This window comes from Hippoglossus hippoglossus, chromosome 10 (assembly GCF_009819705.1).
Source record: "Hippoglossus hippoglossus isolate fHipHip1 chromosome 10, fHipHip1.pri, whole genome shotgun sequence".
In the NCBI taxonomy this organism is placed as follows: domain Eukaryota; kingdom Metazoa; phylum Chordata; class Actinopteri; order Pleuronectiformes; family Pleuronectidae; genus Hippoglossus; species Hippoglossus hippoglossus.
The window spans coordinates 16,632,904-16,651,115 of NC_047160.1; the positions used below are offsets into that span (position 1 = coordinate 16,632,904).

An 18,212-nucleotide genomic window follows, 5' to 3' on the forward strand; every position below is an offset into this window, starting at 1 on the left:
TGGACTCGTTGAACCCTGGATGATATGGGCAACAATTATTTCAAGATTAAAAAAATGTATATTAGCCGATATTGATAATTATCATGATAAATGTCATTGATCATTTTTAACATTTAAAGACTGATTTCTGCTTCTGAGTGAAGGTTGTGGTTTTAAACTCTTCGTTATTAGCAGAAAATGTGAGAGAACAGTCAAACATTTTACAAATCTGAGCTATAGTAATTATGTGTTTTAACTCCTCACTGGGCATAATGCATTCAAGCAATACAACAATGTAAGTATTGAACCTGTTATATTGCTAATAATGAAAACTGTATTGACATAATTATTGATATTGTTTTATTGTCCAGCCCTAAAGATACCTGTAATGTTTATGTTCCAAAATAAATACTAACTGGATCACTATGAAAATGACAGACTTTATATAAAGTTTGTTTCTTAAAGCAACAGCGAGATGCCACACCAGCAACATCAAGTCCTGCCATGTACTATGATGGTGTCGAAAATATCTGGATCAAACATCAAAAGTTGTTGTTGCTTGCTCCCCGTGTGATGTTTTCATTTATACCTTCAGACCACCTAAAAAAGGTTCCCTCGCAGGGAAAACTCTGCTTCGCTGCGAGAAGAATTGACACAGACAGGAAGACAGGGATATCCTTACGATCGGAGAAGCTGTCAACTGATATTAGAGCACACAGCAGATATTTACAGCTTTCTGGAAACATCTGTAGGCTCGTAAAGGACTGTCAGGCAGGCAGGGTAAACAACATGCTTACTAGCATCTCACACCCCCATGCTAACCAGGCCTGTCAATCACATGAATCAAGCAAGAGGCTGCGATTCAGATGTGGATGAAAGAAGCTGGTACAACAGCCTGGCATGCAGCTCCACCGCATGACTGAAAAATGCGGCAATTAATTGCAAAAGACAAAAGTAGAGATTTTAAGACTGAAAGACACAAAGAAGAACACAACAAATGTTCGGCTAATTGAGATGTTTTGCTCAAAGAACCTCAGCTGATCATTTGCTGATAGCTCGACTAGCAAGTTCAAAAGTATGTAAGACGAGAAGAAAAAAAACAAGCGAGATGAGAAATCTGCCACTAAATAGACACATACGGAGCAGAGAAGAAAGCACGCAAAGTGGAAAACAAGAGAGCAGGAACAGAGGAAGCCGAACAAAAGACAACAGAACATAGTCGGTACACTGTGGAGTCGAGCACAACACACTGGAACAGGCTGTAATTGTGTTGTGCGGGACTGACCCCAGCGCATCCCAGCAGGCATTGCATGATGAATGGGCCTGGCGATGACTACATCCCACATCCCTCCACCTCCTCCTCACATGCTCTTTTCTCTCCCTCTCCTCTCTGTCGCCACTATTAGTCCTCCTTCTGTCCCTCCCTTCGCTCCCCTCCTTTCCCCAAAACACCACTCTTTTCAGCTGCTGCAATCCCACAAGATTAATTTGCATTCAGTGCACTTAGTCCACGTATTGTGCTCTGACACAATGACATATTACAGTGCACAGCGCACCTATTAAACATATAGTCTAGCTTGAGGGACAATGCTTTTTTTTGCAAAATGGTTATGATCGAGTACAAATGTAGAGCAAGAAGCATGAGGGTACGGCTTGATCAGATCTGAACACAGAGAGGCACTGACACACGAGTCACAGCGGCATCATTACAGGAACAGTTAGATAACCTCGATTAATGATTCACTAGACCCAAACTAATAAACTGGGTCAGACTGTGTTAGCAGTGGTAGAAAGAGCAAGGAGACCTTTAGGTTAGACTGCTTGAGAAGGAATAGCAGCTGTGAGAGCGAGACGGGGGGAGAGGGCGAGAAAAAGAAAATTAAAAAGAGGAGGGGAAAAAAGCGATAGAGGTGTTGGTGTTATTCCGCGATAGACCCTGAGGAAAGAGACAGTAATGCATGGGAAATGGGCTTTTTCCTCCAGCTTCCTTTGCTCCTGTCGTCTTTCTCTGTCGTGCCCATGTCCAAGGGGTGCAAAAGAAGGAGACCAAATTTAATTTGCTACACCGTCTCTAGCCATCACCCTTTGTGCCTGGGGGCAAAAGAAATGGATTCTGGAATTTTAAAAGCTCAGTGAAATAAAGAAATAAAACAGGGCACTCATGGAAAGGCATCAGAGACAATAGCACAGGGGGTGGTGGGGAGAAATGAGAGCAGAGTTTGAGGGGAGCAGTATGTGTGGAAGGGAGGGGAGCGTTGTGTACCCCAGATATTAACTGTATGCTGATCATAAACCAGCTCAGAGGCTGGGCCATCTGGGGAGGCCACAGGGTTACTAAAACAATCAGATTAGGGTGCTGATAGCAGCCACTGCTGCCAGTACGACGTCCAAACATGGAGGTGGCTGAGGGGTTAACAACCCATTACCTCACTTGGCTGAGCTCCTTAGGGAGACGCAGCATGGGGTTGTGGTAGCGGAGTGCGAGTCTTCCTCAGAGCCCAAAGCGCACCTTTGGGCTGTTAGTCAACAAAGCGGAGCTCAGCAGAGTGACATCAGCACAGAGCTGAGGCCTGTGTGCCGAAGGAGAGTGGGAAACCAGGGTGTAGAGGATGAAGACTGGGGAGCCAGTGGACTATGTGGGAGTCACATTACTCCCCTCTAGCTCTTCTCTACCTGTCACATAAGCACTTTGAGGACTCAACAATGAAGCCAGAGACTTGACAACTTCAAACGCCTGCTTTGCTGAGGAAGATCAGAGGCAGCAGAGGGATGAAGGCAAGAATAAAAGGAAGAAAGAGGAATCTAAAAAAGCATCAGACTTGCTCAATGTGTAGCCTCAACATTGTGTTGTGGGATTTCTTGAATTTCCTTATCAGATTGAGTCAAAACGAACTCAAATTCACCCACTGCTCAACCCCACTGAAGAAGAGGAAAAAGAGGGGGCCTCCAACCAGGCCCATTGAGAACCAATGAGTTTTGGTCGAGCTACAGCAGAGAGTTGGGGGGCCATTACGGAGAGAAAACAAACACAGACCTCTGGCCAGCCACACACAGTGCGGCCCAGACACCTGTGTCCCATTCACAAAACACATCCGGCCACTTAACACTGCACAGAGGGGGTAGGGTGTTGTTTGTGTTTGCAGGCTTGCACATCCCACTATGGTTCCTTTAGTTTTGCTTCTTTACCCAAACAACCTCTGAGTGTCTCTGTATGGACCAAATGCTTGCGGCTGTGGCAAGTCTCACTGAGGGCAGCCAGCCGCTACACCACCTGACCGTCACAACTGACCCCGATGGAAGCAGCACCCGCCGTCTGAATAAAACTGTTCAAGACCTGGCAAAATAAAGCTCATTCGTCCTGTTGTCATTTGCAGTCTCCAGCCATCCTCCCGTCTAGGTGCCCTAGCTGCATTAGGACTGACCTCCGGGTTACACACACACACACACACACACACACACACACACACACACACACACACACACACACACACACACACACACACACACACACACACACACACACACACACACACACACACACACACACACACACACACACACACACACACACACACACACACACACACACACACACACCCCTCTACCACCCAGGATGGATGAGAGACAGCATGCTGGGCAGACACTGCACCGCCTCGGATCAGTGGAGGGGGATACACTTGGAGCTAAAACTCGGGTCAGCACCATTACAGTTCTTTCCGCCACAGCAATTCAAAATGGAGAAGAAGTATGCCATCAGCTGTGGTCAGTTTGCTACAGTGGATTCACAACGCCTTGATGCAATTTAATGAATTGAAATAGAGATGACCCAGAACCCTGGCAATGCATTCATAGTTTCCACCCAAAGATGAAGTTAGATAGGCGGGCAGAGCTGTTTAGATGTTGAGGATGTTCACATGCCACAATGCTTTGTTTGCAGTGAAGCCAAATGCACTCACAGATGGTAGCAGAGTGGTCACCAGATGACTTTCTGTGCTGTGGTGGCCTGGTCTACTTTGGGGCTAACAGACAGGGGAGAGAGGGTAGAGAGCAGGGCCACTAGACGCCAGATGCCCTGCTAAAGTTTACTCAGCTCTGTTGTCCTGGTGGAATGCCATAACGGCCCGGCCCGCTCTGCTCTCCTGCATCAGGACGGAGAACAGGAGGAGCGTGTCAGAGACATGCTTCTATATTGTAATGTACCGTCGTCCTGGATAACAAGAGCCTCTGTGATCATGAGCTAACAAAGAAAACCTGGAACATCTATGTGACCTTATGTATGCGCTCACTCGCCAATCATGACATGTGCTGCAAACACAACCTTTAGCGGGGTAAACACTGAACATGGGTTTCCTGACAGCATCAGGTTCACAGCTGTGATCTTGTTAAAGCACCGGGAGGAACAGTCAAACAGTGAAAGCAAAGGCCACTGTTGCTAAGAGAAGGACACAACCATACAGTTAGTAGTTACATTCAACTAATATAAATGTATTAGAACACCTCAAGGTGACTTTAACATCATGATTAGAGGCTGTTGTACTGTATTACATTATACAACTAAGTGTAGTCATCATGTACCGTCATCCTTATATAAGAGACAAACCTTTCAGGTTCAGAAATATATCATATTTTACACAGTAAAACTGATATCAGCCCCTAAAAATCCACATCAGTCAGGCTTTAAAGAGTAAAATATCCACTGTTGTTTCCTTGTCTCAAAATATGTGTTCAAATATTATACTAATGAAGCTTCCAATTCTTGCTATTCAAATCTAGAGCAAAACTGAGGAATTTGTTCTTGAATACAACATCTTACTAAGTGACAAACAATTTACATTTTCCACTTAGGTCTGCTGTATACTATAAACAACAACACTGTATACAACTTGAGGCATGCGTGAGTGAAGGTGTACACACAACAGTTCTACAGACGTTATCCGTGGTGCAGTCAGACCCAGCGGCGGCCACCAGACAACTGGGTAAACATAAAGATCACACACACACCCCCCCCCCCCCCTCTCTGCCCACCACCTGTCTGCCCTCGATGCTCATACGGAGCTTTTAGCACCATGCCATAGGTCCAGAGATGTTAGGCTAATGTCCAACAGTTCAACAGATGGACAGTAACTTACACTGGCAGAACAGCCTTCAGCACACATTTCCTTTTTCTAGTGATAGTACAAAACTCTGACACCAATGCAACATGCTCAAAGTTTCTCAGTAGAAATACAGTGCATGTCTCAATGCAACACTGAGGCAGCAAACACACGTATCACTACCTGGAGACTGGAAAAGAGGCCTCTGAATGACGAAATGGACAAAGGAGATTGAAAAAAAATCTAAATATCAGATGACTGATAGCACTTATGTTGAGGATGGGGTTAGAATATCCTGCAGTGAAGTGGTGCGTTCCCATTATTGCATCTCTCCATCTCTGAAAATGGCTTCATTAACGGACCAGTGCTGAGAGCTCCCTTGCCGAGCATACGAGCATGCCGTACCCCGAGGGTCCGCCGGAATGGCTGAGGTGAAGTCCATTAACACCCGACAGCTTGTTTTTTGACCACTAAATAAAACAGGGTATTTTTTTCCTGTGGCAGCAGCAGTATAAATAGCTTTTAGCTCAGGGGTTGGGGAGGACAGATTTCTAGGGTTGAAAACTCCATGAAGAAAATTGGACCCACAGATTTGGCTGCTGATACTGTTTCGTCACAGGTGTTGGTCTAGAAACAGGCAAATCTGTAAAATCTCCAGGAACATGCCCCGAGAAAACAGCCTCATGTCACAACTTGTCTAGAGACAAGCCAAGCCGTACCTAATGACTTTTTTGGTTATTCATCATCAGCAGGCATTTAAGTGTCTTAGATTGTATTATTCAGTCAAATATATGGGCCTAATCAGAGCACAACAGAGAATCATGTTACCGAGACAAATACGGGTTTTCCCACTGCGTCATTCATTGTAACTTGTTAATGATCAGAGTTTTCACTTCAGTGTTTAAAACGATGTAAATCTCTGTATCTAAATGGTAGCAAGGGAAGAGTGGGTTGTCTTCTACAAGGGATAAATCCATATCACACATAACCCATCCTGCTCCTCTGACATACTTCCCGATCCCTCCAGGCAACCAGAGCGAGCTACCTCTGAGCTTATGACATAGCTCTTACTTTCCCAGCACTTATGCTCCAATCACGTGTCACCTGATGAAACACTACACCCTAGTCACCATTATTCGTCTGGATACAGGAGCCTCTGGAATGTATCAGATTCCTGCCTCAGGGGGTGAGCACCTTGGAAACATGGTCCTACCTCCACCAGCAGCTAGCCTCACCGGCTACCCCCTCTCTCTCTCTCTCTCTCTCTCTCTCTCTCGCTCTCTTATTCCATCTTTCCATTCGGCAGAATTAGAGGCCTACTTGATTTACGCTGCCTCATTGCCCATCTAACATGTGCTCACATTTTTGATGTACATCTCACAATAGCAGGACATGTGAGGGACATTTTAGAGCTCAGTGACCGTTTTGCAGCTGCCTGCTGGTCCCAGCTTAAGTGCAAAGATCACATTAAACTCCGCCCTTTGCCCCGACCACTGTCGATGCTAGGTCATAACACTATCCATACTTGAGAGTAAGCACCAGAGCTCAACCAGAAATTCAAATTGAAAACTATTTTGTCCTATCTCCCCTCGCCAGAGAGCAACAGTTACGGGGTACAGTACTCAGGGCTGTAGTATTGAGTATCTGTGAGTCACTAGCCTGCGTAATTCAGTCTTGGGAATTATGACAGTGGAAAATCATTTCCCTGGGCTGGGGATAGGAGGCCATGGCTAATCGTTCAGTAATCTGATCTGCCTGCATACTGTAGCATTCAGCCGAGCCACTTGCCTAGCCAGCCAGTCACACATGTGGACACCCCCGGTGCCTGCCAACTATCTGATGGAGGCTAGTACTATTCAAAAACAACTCTCCAGGTTTTCCTGAGGATTACAGATGCTATCGGATAATTTGCTAATACTCAGCTGTGCTGGGCTGTATAGAATGTATTTACTCTGCTGCTGCGCTCCAATATCCCTCACGATAGCACAACCTAAGCCAAAAAATGCTACAGCCACATTCCAGACAGAAAATGGTACATCAATACAAACTTAATACTTTTACATGCCGCAATGGTACAATCTGCCGCTTGCATTCTGGCATATTAATCCCCAAAAATTGACTTAATCATAAAACAACAGAGTTTGCTGGTTAAACAGCAGGCTATATTGGGTCCACATCCCATTGTAGATTCCAGTGTCTCGTGCAACCAGTAGATTTTGTCGTAGTGTATGAATGAGAAGAACCATAGGGAGCACAACTGTGTCACAAAGCAGTGCTTATACCCAGCAGAGAGGGTTTGGGGAGGGGGTGCTGAGTTTTGGAAAGATGCCTGGTTTTAGCCCCACTCTAAAGAGAGGCCTGCCACCCCCCCGACACACACACACAAAGTGTGGCTACAAGGGGCACTGACATGGAAAAATAAAGGAGCCGACATGTGTTGGCCACTGCAGTTTCCCAACAGTTGCCTTGTGTGGCATTAATTGTGACGGTATAGTTGCTGCAGTACAGTTCAATTTACATCCTCCTCTGTGTGGAGATACGAAGCAGTAAAGCAGTCGAAGCTATGGCTGACAACCAACCACTTTGCCTCTTACTCACCCTCCATTCAAGCCTAAAACCTAAAATGATGAATCGTCTGTGATCATGTCTCATTCTGATAAATGGCCAAACACCGCTCAGTGACATGATCTGTCATACACCTCATTTTATCTACCTCTATGTGTAGGCATTGTAACCCAGTCGCAGCATTTAACCGGCATATCTAAGTGTTGAGATGCTGATATACGATCAAATGGCTGCGGCAGCAGTGGCAGCCTTCGTCAACTGAAAGCGCTACATCACAGCGTGTTTGGCAGCCAGTGGGAGCAGTCAGATGGAGGGTTGCAACAACCAGACTAACAGTTGGCACGGATAAATAAAACTCTTAAGGTTCAGCTCTCCACAAATTTGACAAACACATGACAGCACGGCGGACACTCTTAATTTTAAATCAAATCTGCAAATGGAATAAGCCCCTACATTTTTCTGTGTGTGTGAATGCGGGATAGAACATGTGATAAACAACACATGGCTTGGGAGCAGCAAAAAAATGTGAAGCACTGGTGAAATTAATCTCATGATACATAAAAGCAGAGGGACAGCATTTTTCACTTACAAGAATGTCTTGTGCAGCCGAGGCGAAACGCAGGGAAAGTCCTTACGACTTTGCCAAATACATTCTGAGCGTGAGTCATTCTCCTTGAGTAATCTCCTACTCACATAGGTGCACGCTTGCACGCGTGTACACCCCGAGGCAACAGATTTCAGGCAGGTCTGAACTGTCCCACCCTTCTTTTTTTTCTCCTACAGGCCAAGTCAAGTGTTTATAACATTTAATAGACTCAGCTGTAGTAGTGGGGGCAGACGTTTGCTCCGTTTCAGACCACAAAGCAGCCTCCTACAGTAAAGAATTAGACGCTGTGTGACTGGTGCATTGTGCAACAGCCACCGATACACACAGAAAACACTTAGAACTGAGGGCATCTTTTTAGACAGCGCCTCCCAATCTGTGAATGAGAATCCAAATTGGAGAAGAGCATTGCAACATCAGCATTATCTATTTGTTTTGTGTGTGTGTCTGTGTGTGTGTATATGGTTTGAGAAAGATTGTTATGAAATCTTGTGAGCAGCATCAGTAATAATCAGTTTGCAGAGGATCCCTACACATAGTAACACATAGAACCATGTGTCATAACACAGCGTGTCATCATCACTGCTGATAATTAACCCAAGTTCCTAGAAGTGATTTGGACAAAGTAATGTCAGGGGCAGTGCACGGAGCACTCCCGCGGGGATCTTTTGTCCAGCTCTGTCAAGTGCACTGCTGTTGGGTCGGGTGGCAGACAGTCCCATCGACCTTTCATTACAATTTGGCCAGAAAAAAATCGTTTGGCCTCATCATCGCTGGTAGAGACACATTTGGAGGGTAGATTGCTTCATGGCTGCAGAGTAGTCGAAGCTAACTTGAGGCGAGGATTTCTCGACAAAGCTGCCGCGGCTCCGAAGTTACACAAACAAGTTAGTCGCTGGTACCGGGGCTGCAACACGGGATCCGGCCGGAGGAAGGAATTCCGATATAAACCCACAGAGCCGAGCCGCCGGACATGGCTCTATCCTGGGTACAAACTTCGACATGATAACGCTAGCCCCCCTCCACCTCTCCCTCCGTGCTGCCTTAATGGAGCCGAGAGCCGCACCGAGCCCCCGCCACACACCGTCTGGGCTTTATGCTTCCAGCCAGGGGGGAGAGAGAGTCGGGCCGAGAAACTGGCCTCTTCCGTCTGCGCCAGACAGAGCTCACTAGCCGGGCCTGGGAGAGCGAGCGAGCGAGCGGCGGGGCTCTCGGTGCTGGGTCGTGTACCGAGCGTTGCTTCAAAAAAAAAGCAAAAACCAGCGGACCACGCTCGTGCTGTGTTCGGTTTAACTCACCTTGTGTGGGCCGAGGGGTGCTCGGGACAACGCGGGCCGCTTGTGTAGGACGTGGGGCTGGAGCTCACCGAGCGCATGTCGTCGTCGTCGTCGTCTCGGTTCGCTGTCGGCCGTGATGTGGAAGCGGCGCAGCGGACTCGGCCGGGAGAAGCAGGGAAATCTGAGAGTGCCCCTCTCTTTCTGCAGCTCCGTGCACCGGCAGTGGCCCATAACTGTCGACAGGAGGCGCCAGCACAGCGCATTTATGACTGATATGCGCACACATGCAAGCGCGCGCCACACGCACGACTCCTCAGGGAAACGCGAGGTGGGCTCTGTGCAGGGGTTCGGCTGCTCTGAAGCTTATTAGTTTACCTTGTGAGTTATTTCCGTACATGCATGATTCAATTGGGCTGTGATTACAGTGGAAGTTTATGATTCCTGTCTCTTACAGGAACAGTAACTCAGGAGGATTTTTGATGAATCACCACATCACACAGACTGCACAGTTTGACCCCTTCCAAAATGTTGTTGTCACATTTTTGTTTATCTTTCTTGATTTTATTGAGTTGATCTTTCAGTACACTGCCTCAGTTTGTGTCTTTCATTCACCTTCTACTTAAAATAGTTGTATTGTCAGTATCATTTGAGCACATATTTCTTTACCATGACTCATATTCACCTTTTATTATTCTTATGCTCTTGTGTTTGATTGTTTTGTGTGCTACTGGATGCCTACATTTCCCTTTGGATCAATAAAATATCTATCTATCTATCTATCTATCTATCTATCTATCCACCCACCTATCTGTTATTTGAATGTGTGTAGGCTTTAACCAGTTCTGCATGAATTGTCTAATATAAAAATCACCCCAATATTCCCTGGGGAAATGGTATATCTCTTTGTACTCAATAATCGTGGTCTTATAATACAAACGCACTGCTACTTTTCCTTCAGAGAAATGCAATTTTCCTCTGATCCACTTTTACTGAATATTTTAATCATCTTTAGAGGTTAATGTATAATATTGAATATGTCAAAATATAACAATATTTGTGATGATTATTATAGCCACAAAAAACGAACAACAAACATGGTTTTATGGTGACAAACAGCCTATTGATGAATGAGAGATGTTGCAATTGACATGAATATATGAAATATACCTTGATGTAAACTATGGTGAGTTTCTGGTGTAAACATTACAACCCTTGATGCCAGTGTGAGAGTGCAACTTGTTTCGATTGAGGTCTGAAACATGGAGCATCTACAATGTAGTGGGACACCTCCATGTCCCCTGACCCTGTAACTCATGAGGTTGGTGATTTTGATTACGGAAAGGGCTAAATCCAAGACAAAGCCTTCCTTCAAAACAGCTTTGGCTGTCTCTTCCACATCACATGATAGAGGAGACAGGGTCACGCGACTCATTAAGAGAAAGGAGGCGATCCCCACAAGGTTTACTTTAGTGTCCCAGGAAACAGGACACTAACAAGACGTAGACTGCTGCTACGAGAGATATTCAAGAAGGAGATTCAAGTTCCACCTTTGTTCAAGAAATATGATCAACTGTCGATCAATGCCCATGTGAGCCGATGAGCACGATGCAGCTGATTATACCTTGAAATCACTGCATCTGAATCAGCCATCCAAAGCAACAGAGGAGAGTGGTGCTGTTTCTTTTAATTCACATACGGGGGTAGCAGCATACTTTAGTTTATGACCTCTCTGATGGCAGCTGCAGTATGAAAGAGTTGCCAGCTCTTCAGGCCTGCGTGTAATCCCCGTCTTTTGACTCCACAACCTCAGCCTGACCTTAAATAAACATTAGAGGCTCAATGCTCATCCGTAATCTCAAACATCCGTTACCCCGCTAATTGGAGTTTCACACAGTAAAGACACCCTGACCTGATTTGGAACAGGTGGGTAGATAAACTGTAAGTGGACTACACAATTGGCTTACACTAACTCACACACACCAGCCCATCAGTCAGTGTTTGTACACACACACACACACACACACACACACACACACACACACACACACACTGTTCACTCGTACACAAGTATTAGTTGCACCACCACAAATTAGTAGGCTGCTTTGTTAGTAAAGTAAAGTAAAATGTTATTTTAAAATCAGCTGTGTCAAATATAGTAATAACATAAAACTCTTTTTGCAGAACTCCTCTTAACAGCGTACTATATAATATTAGGGCTAGGCAATAAAATGAATGAATAATTATCACATTGCAATTTTCATCAATAGCAAAATAACAAAGATATTCAATATTTATCAATATATCGCTTATACATTGTGCACAGTGAGGAGGTAATACACATAATTGATCTACCTCAGATTTGTAAAATGTTAAGTTTTAAATTTCAAATCCACAACCTTCACTTAGGAGCAAAAATCTGTCTTTAAACTCAGAAGAAATAATAATGTGTTAATTATTATTTTTATTATTATATCCACCATCACAGAAACTTTTGTCGTGATATGACGTTTGACCAAATTGGCCAGCCCCATAAATCCATCAATAATAATTATCCCTGATACGTTCAGAATAAATATTTTAATATTGTTAACGTAAGTGGAACCTATTTTAGCAACTTTATACTGTAAGAACTAGTTTTAAATATAAAATATTAATATATTACTGCAAGTGGCTGCTTTTTCATAAATTGAAACATGAACTCTGTTTTTATTTAGAAAGTGCTTTAAAATATATTATAGACTGTTGCTGTTATTACAATTGTACCATAATTTACAAAATAAGGTTTTCAATAAATAAATCAGACAACAGTAAGTCTATGACAGTGGTCAGTAATCTCCACACTAATTTGACATTCATTCAGTTGAGACTTGTGTGCGGCACCTAAAGTTTAAAAGGACAAACTCTGATTATAGCCTTTACTATATCAAGGTGGCCCCACCTGGCCCTACCTGGCCCCCCTTAGCAGCACCACTGCACTGAGGCGCATGACTCCACCGGTCAACAAGTGACTCTGTCCCTCTGATGCTTTCTAATCATCACACGTAGAACTGATCTTTATAAAAACCTGCTGAATTCATATTTATGTTCCTGGTTAAACGGGGCGTCACTTCTTCTGCAACAATGAAGTTAAAACACCGCTTTACGTCGTAATCTGCGGGAAGAACTATCTGTCTGCAGGTGTGTGTGTGTGTGTGTGTGTGTGTGTGTGTGTGTGTGTGTGTGTGTGTACACACTATGTCCAAGTCTGCATCACGATGCATCTAAGAATTGAGAAATGTCCACACCTCTATCGGCCACTGGAATGTGTATTATGCTACAGTTAGCTGCTGTAGATAAATGGACTGAACTACCCTGGCGTTCCAGTTTAACTGGGGATCATGGCAACCATTATGAAGAATACACACGTGTGGCCAGCTCCAAGCTAAGTGCTTTCGTTTGACGCTGGTGATCATTACAATGCACACACACCAAACACATGTCATATGAAAACATCCCTCACATCAATGAGGTGGAAGCTCCTGCAGTGTTTTTGTGAGTAAAGTTGGTGAACGTGCTTTTATTGGACGTGTTAAGCTTCATGTGTCCTCCTGTTGCTGCTGGTTAAAGTCAACAGACGTGATTTTAAAAGATGTGCTTGATGTTCTCGATAATGAAGTTCAGTCATCTGAGAATGAAAACAACCCAAAGGCTCACCAGAAAATGCTATAGTTTGTTTTTCGTAGTTTCTGTAATGCAAGTGTTGTTTATCTGTGTGTAATCAACAGATGATCTGTCTGAAGTGTGTCCAGTATGTTGTCAACATGACATGTGTGAAGAGGCAAATCTGGAAAAATCATCAAAGGCATCTTCTATGTCATCAAAGGCTCCTTTGATGACAATGAAGATGCCTTCTTCATTTAGGAGAGCTGGATTCAAAGCACAACTCCAGCTTGATCCTGTCCAACAAAGTCTAGGTCCTCAGCACCACTGATTTCAGACTCAACCAAGAATTGCCTACTGATTTTCCTCATCCTGTTCTTCAAGCAGCATCTTGAGACCATGTCAACCGTAAGTCTTAAATGATTGCGACCAGCCATACTATCACTCTCGATAAATAAAATAAAATGCACATCCCTCAGTTTATTAAGTATTTACTTATATTTTGAGTTTTATTTAGTTGATCTAGATATGGTTAGCTAGCCAAAAATGAAGGTAGCTAGCTAACAGCTAGTTAGTATTGTACATATTTCTCTTTCTCACTAGTTATGGTATGTAAAATAAGACTTACACGCATCAGATGTGCAAAAGCAGCCTTGTGAAATGTATGGTATGTGTTCCGTATAGTGAATACATACTGTATGGGCCACCGCACGAGTTTCCACCTCAGTGATGTGAGGGATGTTTTCATATGACACGTGAATGGTGTATGCGCAGTCATTGTGGTGGGAAACTACCGCACCCATGTAATTTAGAATTTGAGGTTTTGACACAACTACCTGATCTTGCTTTTCAGTTTACTGTTTGCACATCAAGCAACTATATTTTTCACCTACCTACCACTTAAATGTCCCTCACACCTACTATATAAAGTAGTTTTCTCTCTTGAGACTTGACACAACTTGGCCTGTGACCAATGTTGGTTTTATCAAGACATGACAATATAAACTTTTGCAACCTTAGACAATGAAGATGACGTTTATGCCACAAGAGCTGCTTATATTTAGGTGTTTGGCTGATGCTGTCAGTGGGTTTGGGATTAACGCAAGGTCATTTTCTGCAGTTAGCACTTAGAGTGAAACAGCATCCTTCAACAGATGGCAAAGTCAGAGGGAACAAGTCCATGTCACACAAAACCCAGAATACAGGCCAAGTTACTGCTTCACAAACTTGTTGGCTTTGTAACTGATGTGGAACTTTATTCTTTTTTTAAATTAACATCTATTTTTTCTATGTCTTTCAGGAAATTCCAATTCTGTGTGAGACATGTTTAGGAGAAAATCCTTACATCCATGGGGTGAGTGAGCAGTACGTTGTCATTGCAATGAAGTGGAGGTAGATTCTTTGCTGTGTAAAATTAATCTGTGCTTTGTATTACAGAGTAGGATAAAGTATGGGAAAGAATGCAAGGTATCTTTCGTATTAATATTTCAAATCATGATAATGCAGCACAAATCAAATGTCCGTAACCTTATACTGTTACATGTAATAACATTTATAAATTTTCTTTCTTTGCACTTCAGATCTGTGCTCGACGCTTCACTGTGTTCCGATGGTGTCCAGGGACATGGATGCGTTTCAAGAAGACGGAGGTCTGTCAGACCTGCAGCAAAATGAAGAATGTTTGTCAGACATGTCTGCTAGACCTGGAATATGGTAAGTCTTGGGAAGTGACTCATTTTAATCTGCAAATGTAATATGATCTGCATTCAACTACAGTTTGTTGAAGCATGAATCTATGTGAGCTCAACCCTCTTGTCACACTTTCTGTTGTACAGGATTGCCTATCCAGGTCCGAGACACTGGACTTTCTGTTAAGGATGAGGTTCCTAAGTCAGATGTGAACAAAGAGGACTACACTCAGAACATGGAGAGAGAGGTACAGTTCTTTTCTTATGCTTGCAAAAGTTTTACAAAATAGCCCGGTCCAATTTAATTTAATTTAATTATATGTCCTTCCCTGTACATCATTTAAGTATAAACATGGCCCATAGTTAAATTAACATTAAATGATTGAATCGATTTAGAAATCTCTCTTGTGAAAATTTAAGCATTAAGAAAATATTTCCTGCGTTACAGTTTTCCTTTTGAGTTTCATACTGTAATTTCAGAGAGGAGAGGCTTTGTGAATAGTTGTGACAATAAAGTATTTTCACACTGACAAAAACACTGAAAGAAAATGCATTTTTAACCACAAATGGCACCAAGAGGATTGTCTCACACAAAAATGTTCACAAAATTAAGCACGTCCTTAACTTGGATATGATTCTGAAATTGGGATTTGTCTCTGATCTCATGCATATTTCGACATTTATGTTCCCAGATAGCAAATACCGATGGCACACGGCCGGTGGGTCAGCTAGGTAAGGCTCCCAACTCCAGGGATATGTTGCTGAAACTGGCCCGTACGACGCCATATTACAAGAGGAACCGGCCGCACATCTGCTCCTTCTGGGTGAAGGGAGAGTGTCAGAGAGGGGAGGAGTGTCCCTACAGGTGAGTGACACTTCTTGAAACTGGCTAAAGATGCTGTGAATTAGGGGACAAATTTGAAGCCGTGAGATAAATTGTGAATTCTGGAACCGATTGTTTCTTATGTTGATATTATTTATTAATTTATATATGAATTTTACATTTTTCTGAGAACTTGCTACTATTGCCAAAGGGGTTAATTTGTTCTAATGGCTCAGTTTGGCTGTAACGTCCTAATATAAGTTTCAGTTGTTACACAGTTTTTTTATTTTCTCATTAATAATCTCATTTTTTTCACAAAGGCATGAGAAGCCCACGGATCCCGACGACCCTCTGGCTGACCAGAACATAAAAGACCGTTACTACGGTATCAATGACCCTGTTGCAGACAAGCTGCTGAAAAGGGCCTCAACCATGCCACGACTAGACCCACCAGATGACAAGTCAATCTCCACTCTCTACATTGGAGGTTTGGGAGATACTGTCACGGATGGAGACCTCAGGTAAGAATCCCCATTTCACAACAGACTCTTACACAACTTTGTGTTTGTCCACAAAGAGCAAGTTTTTCTTATTTTCTAGATATACTGTAGATGACGCAATCACTGTTGTTACAATTTTAAACCATAATATCCATTGTTAAGGTTCTATTTGACATTTTTCTGTAATATTACAGGAATCACTTTTACCAGTTTGGTGAGATTCGTACCATTACCATCGTCCAGCGGCAGCAGTGTGCCTTCATCCAGTTTGCCACACGGCAGTCTGCTGAAACGGCTGCAGAGAAGTCCTTCAACAAACTGATCATTAATGGACGAAGGCTCACTGTCAAATGGGGAAGGTAAGAAGTTGATCGAGAAAGTGAATTTAAGCCTTGGTGTGTCCATCTCTGACCAGACCTCCTGACTTGGAATCCAGTAACAGCAGCTCATGTATTTTCTGAACACGATTAGTGGTAAATCCCGGACAATGGGATTCCCAGGATAGAGTGCTTGTGCTCCAGAGACAGAAAAGGTCTTATTTTGGTCTTATCAAATATTAATCTTACTATGCAACCAAAACAGCTCCTCTGCCATCTGGTTACATTTATTAGCTTACATATGCCGCACTAATCAGGTCTACTTGGGAGGTGAAGTGAAGGTTTAAAGTGATAATTTGCTAATTAACACCAGGTAGTGTTCAGAGAGTGTGTTTTGAAATTACTAATTAATTATTATCACAGTCATAACTAACAGCAAACTGAGATCAGGAGCGTGAAGTATTTTTTTATACACGCACTGTAAGGTTTTTACCACAGCACAGACTAAGCAGCAGAGCAGGAAACTCTGGGCACATTTGTGCTGAGGTATTTAACAGAGTGATGTGATGAATATTTACAACTTGTATGGTTTGTGTGTATTTAAGATCTCAGGCAGCAAGAGGAAAGGAGGGTATCAAAGAGGGTGTCAGCGAGATGGGTACCAGACTTGATCCTGTACCTGGCCTGCCTGGAGGTGAGTCTGCAAACAAGATGACATAGTATAATGACATAGCCATATGATGTTAGTCTAAATTAAAGTAGTATCTTCTTTGTACTTGTGATGATTTCTTTTGATAATTGAATCATAATCCCGATGTACAGATATAAAATAAATACTTACTGCCATTTAGAGTGGAACGAAGTAACGCATTGATTTCTATTGAAATGTATTTTATTTATTGTCTTTACTCATTCTGTGTCTTCTTTTTGTGCTGTAGCTCTTCCTCCACCACCAGCTTTGGATGAAGAGACCACTTCACATTACTTCAACCTGGACCCGGGCACTTCTCCTGCTGTCATGAACATAGCTCTGCCCCCACCAACAGGAATCAACCCACCTCCCCCAGGTAAAATTATAACCTTGATCTTACAGATGCAGCTGACATCAGGTTCACAGCCAAATACAATATCTATCAAATATGAAACAACTATTTAGATAATCTCTTATTTTATACTGGTATTGAGTTTTGTAATCATCAGCTCTATGTTTTTAAACATTTATGTTTGTTCCTTAGCTGCTGAGAAGAATTTATTAAATGAGTAAATTATTGAAACACATTGAGAAAAATGCCTAATGCTGTATTTGACTTTTTTTTCATCTGCTCATTCAGGTTTTTGGCCTCCAATGTTTCACCTGATGGCTCACATGGCTCCACCTATGCTCCCTCCAATGAACATGAGACATCCTGGTCATATTCACTACCCCTCCCAGGATCCTCAGTGCATGGGTGCCCATGCAGCACATGGCGCACGCCATGGAGAGTAGCTGGAAGTGAAATCATACTGTGATTAGCTTTCATTATTTTTTGATCTGTGACCTTGATCTCAAAGATGAAGCTTATATCACATCCACAGCCAAATGCGATATCTATCAAATATTAAACAAATATTGAGATAATCTCATTATTTTATACTGGTATTTAGTTTTGTAATCATCAGCTGTTATGTTTTTAGACATTTAAGTTTGTTCACTAGCTGCTGAGAAGAATTTATTAAATGAGCTCAGG

At 43.0% G+C, this 18,212-nt stretch overlaps 2 protein-coding genes across 3 annotated transcripts in view; one reads left to right on the forward strand and one right to left on the reverse strand.

Moving 5' to 3' along the window:
- ndst1a (N-deacetylase/N-sulfotransferase (heparan glucosaminyl) 1a) overlaps positions 1 to 9,751 on the reverse strand; it is a 42,212-nt gene extending 32,461 nt beyond the window's left edge. Inside the window, exons 1-2 of one of the 2 annotated variants that reach the window (XM_034597533.1) lie at positions 9,540 to 9,720; positions 3,936 to 4,118 (exon numbers count right to left, since the gene is read on the reverse strand). The gene's annotated coding sequence lies outside the window, so the exon portion shown is untranslated. Of the gene's footprint in view, positions 1 to 3,935; positions 4,119 to 9,539 lie in introns of both variants that reach the window. The other variant, XM_034597532.1, reaches the window with a different exon arrangement.
- A 3,805-nt stretch (positions 9,752 to 13,556) lies between these two features.
- LOC117769829 (pre-mRNA-splicing factor RBM22-like) lies at positions 13,557 to 17,986 on the forward strand. The gene is made up of 11 exons (XM_034598974.1): positions 13,557 to 13,565; positions 14,458 to 14,511; positions 14,595 to 14,624; positions 14,732 to 14,870; positions 14,993 to 15,093; positions 15,538 to 15,710; positions 15,989 to 16,189; positions 16,363 to 16,527; positions 17,091 to 17,179; positions 17,424 to 17,552; positions 17,817 to 17,986. The coding sequence occupies exons 1-11, from the start codon at positions 13,557 to 13,559 to the stop codon at positions 17,969 to 17,971; spliced, it is 1,245 nt and encodes a 414-aa protein (XP_034454865.1). The 3' UTR covers positions 17,972 to 17,986.
- Positions 17,987 to 18,212: the final 226 nt, after the last annotated feature.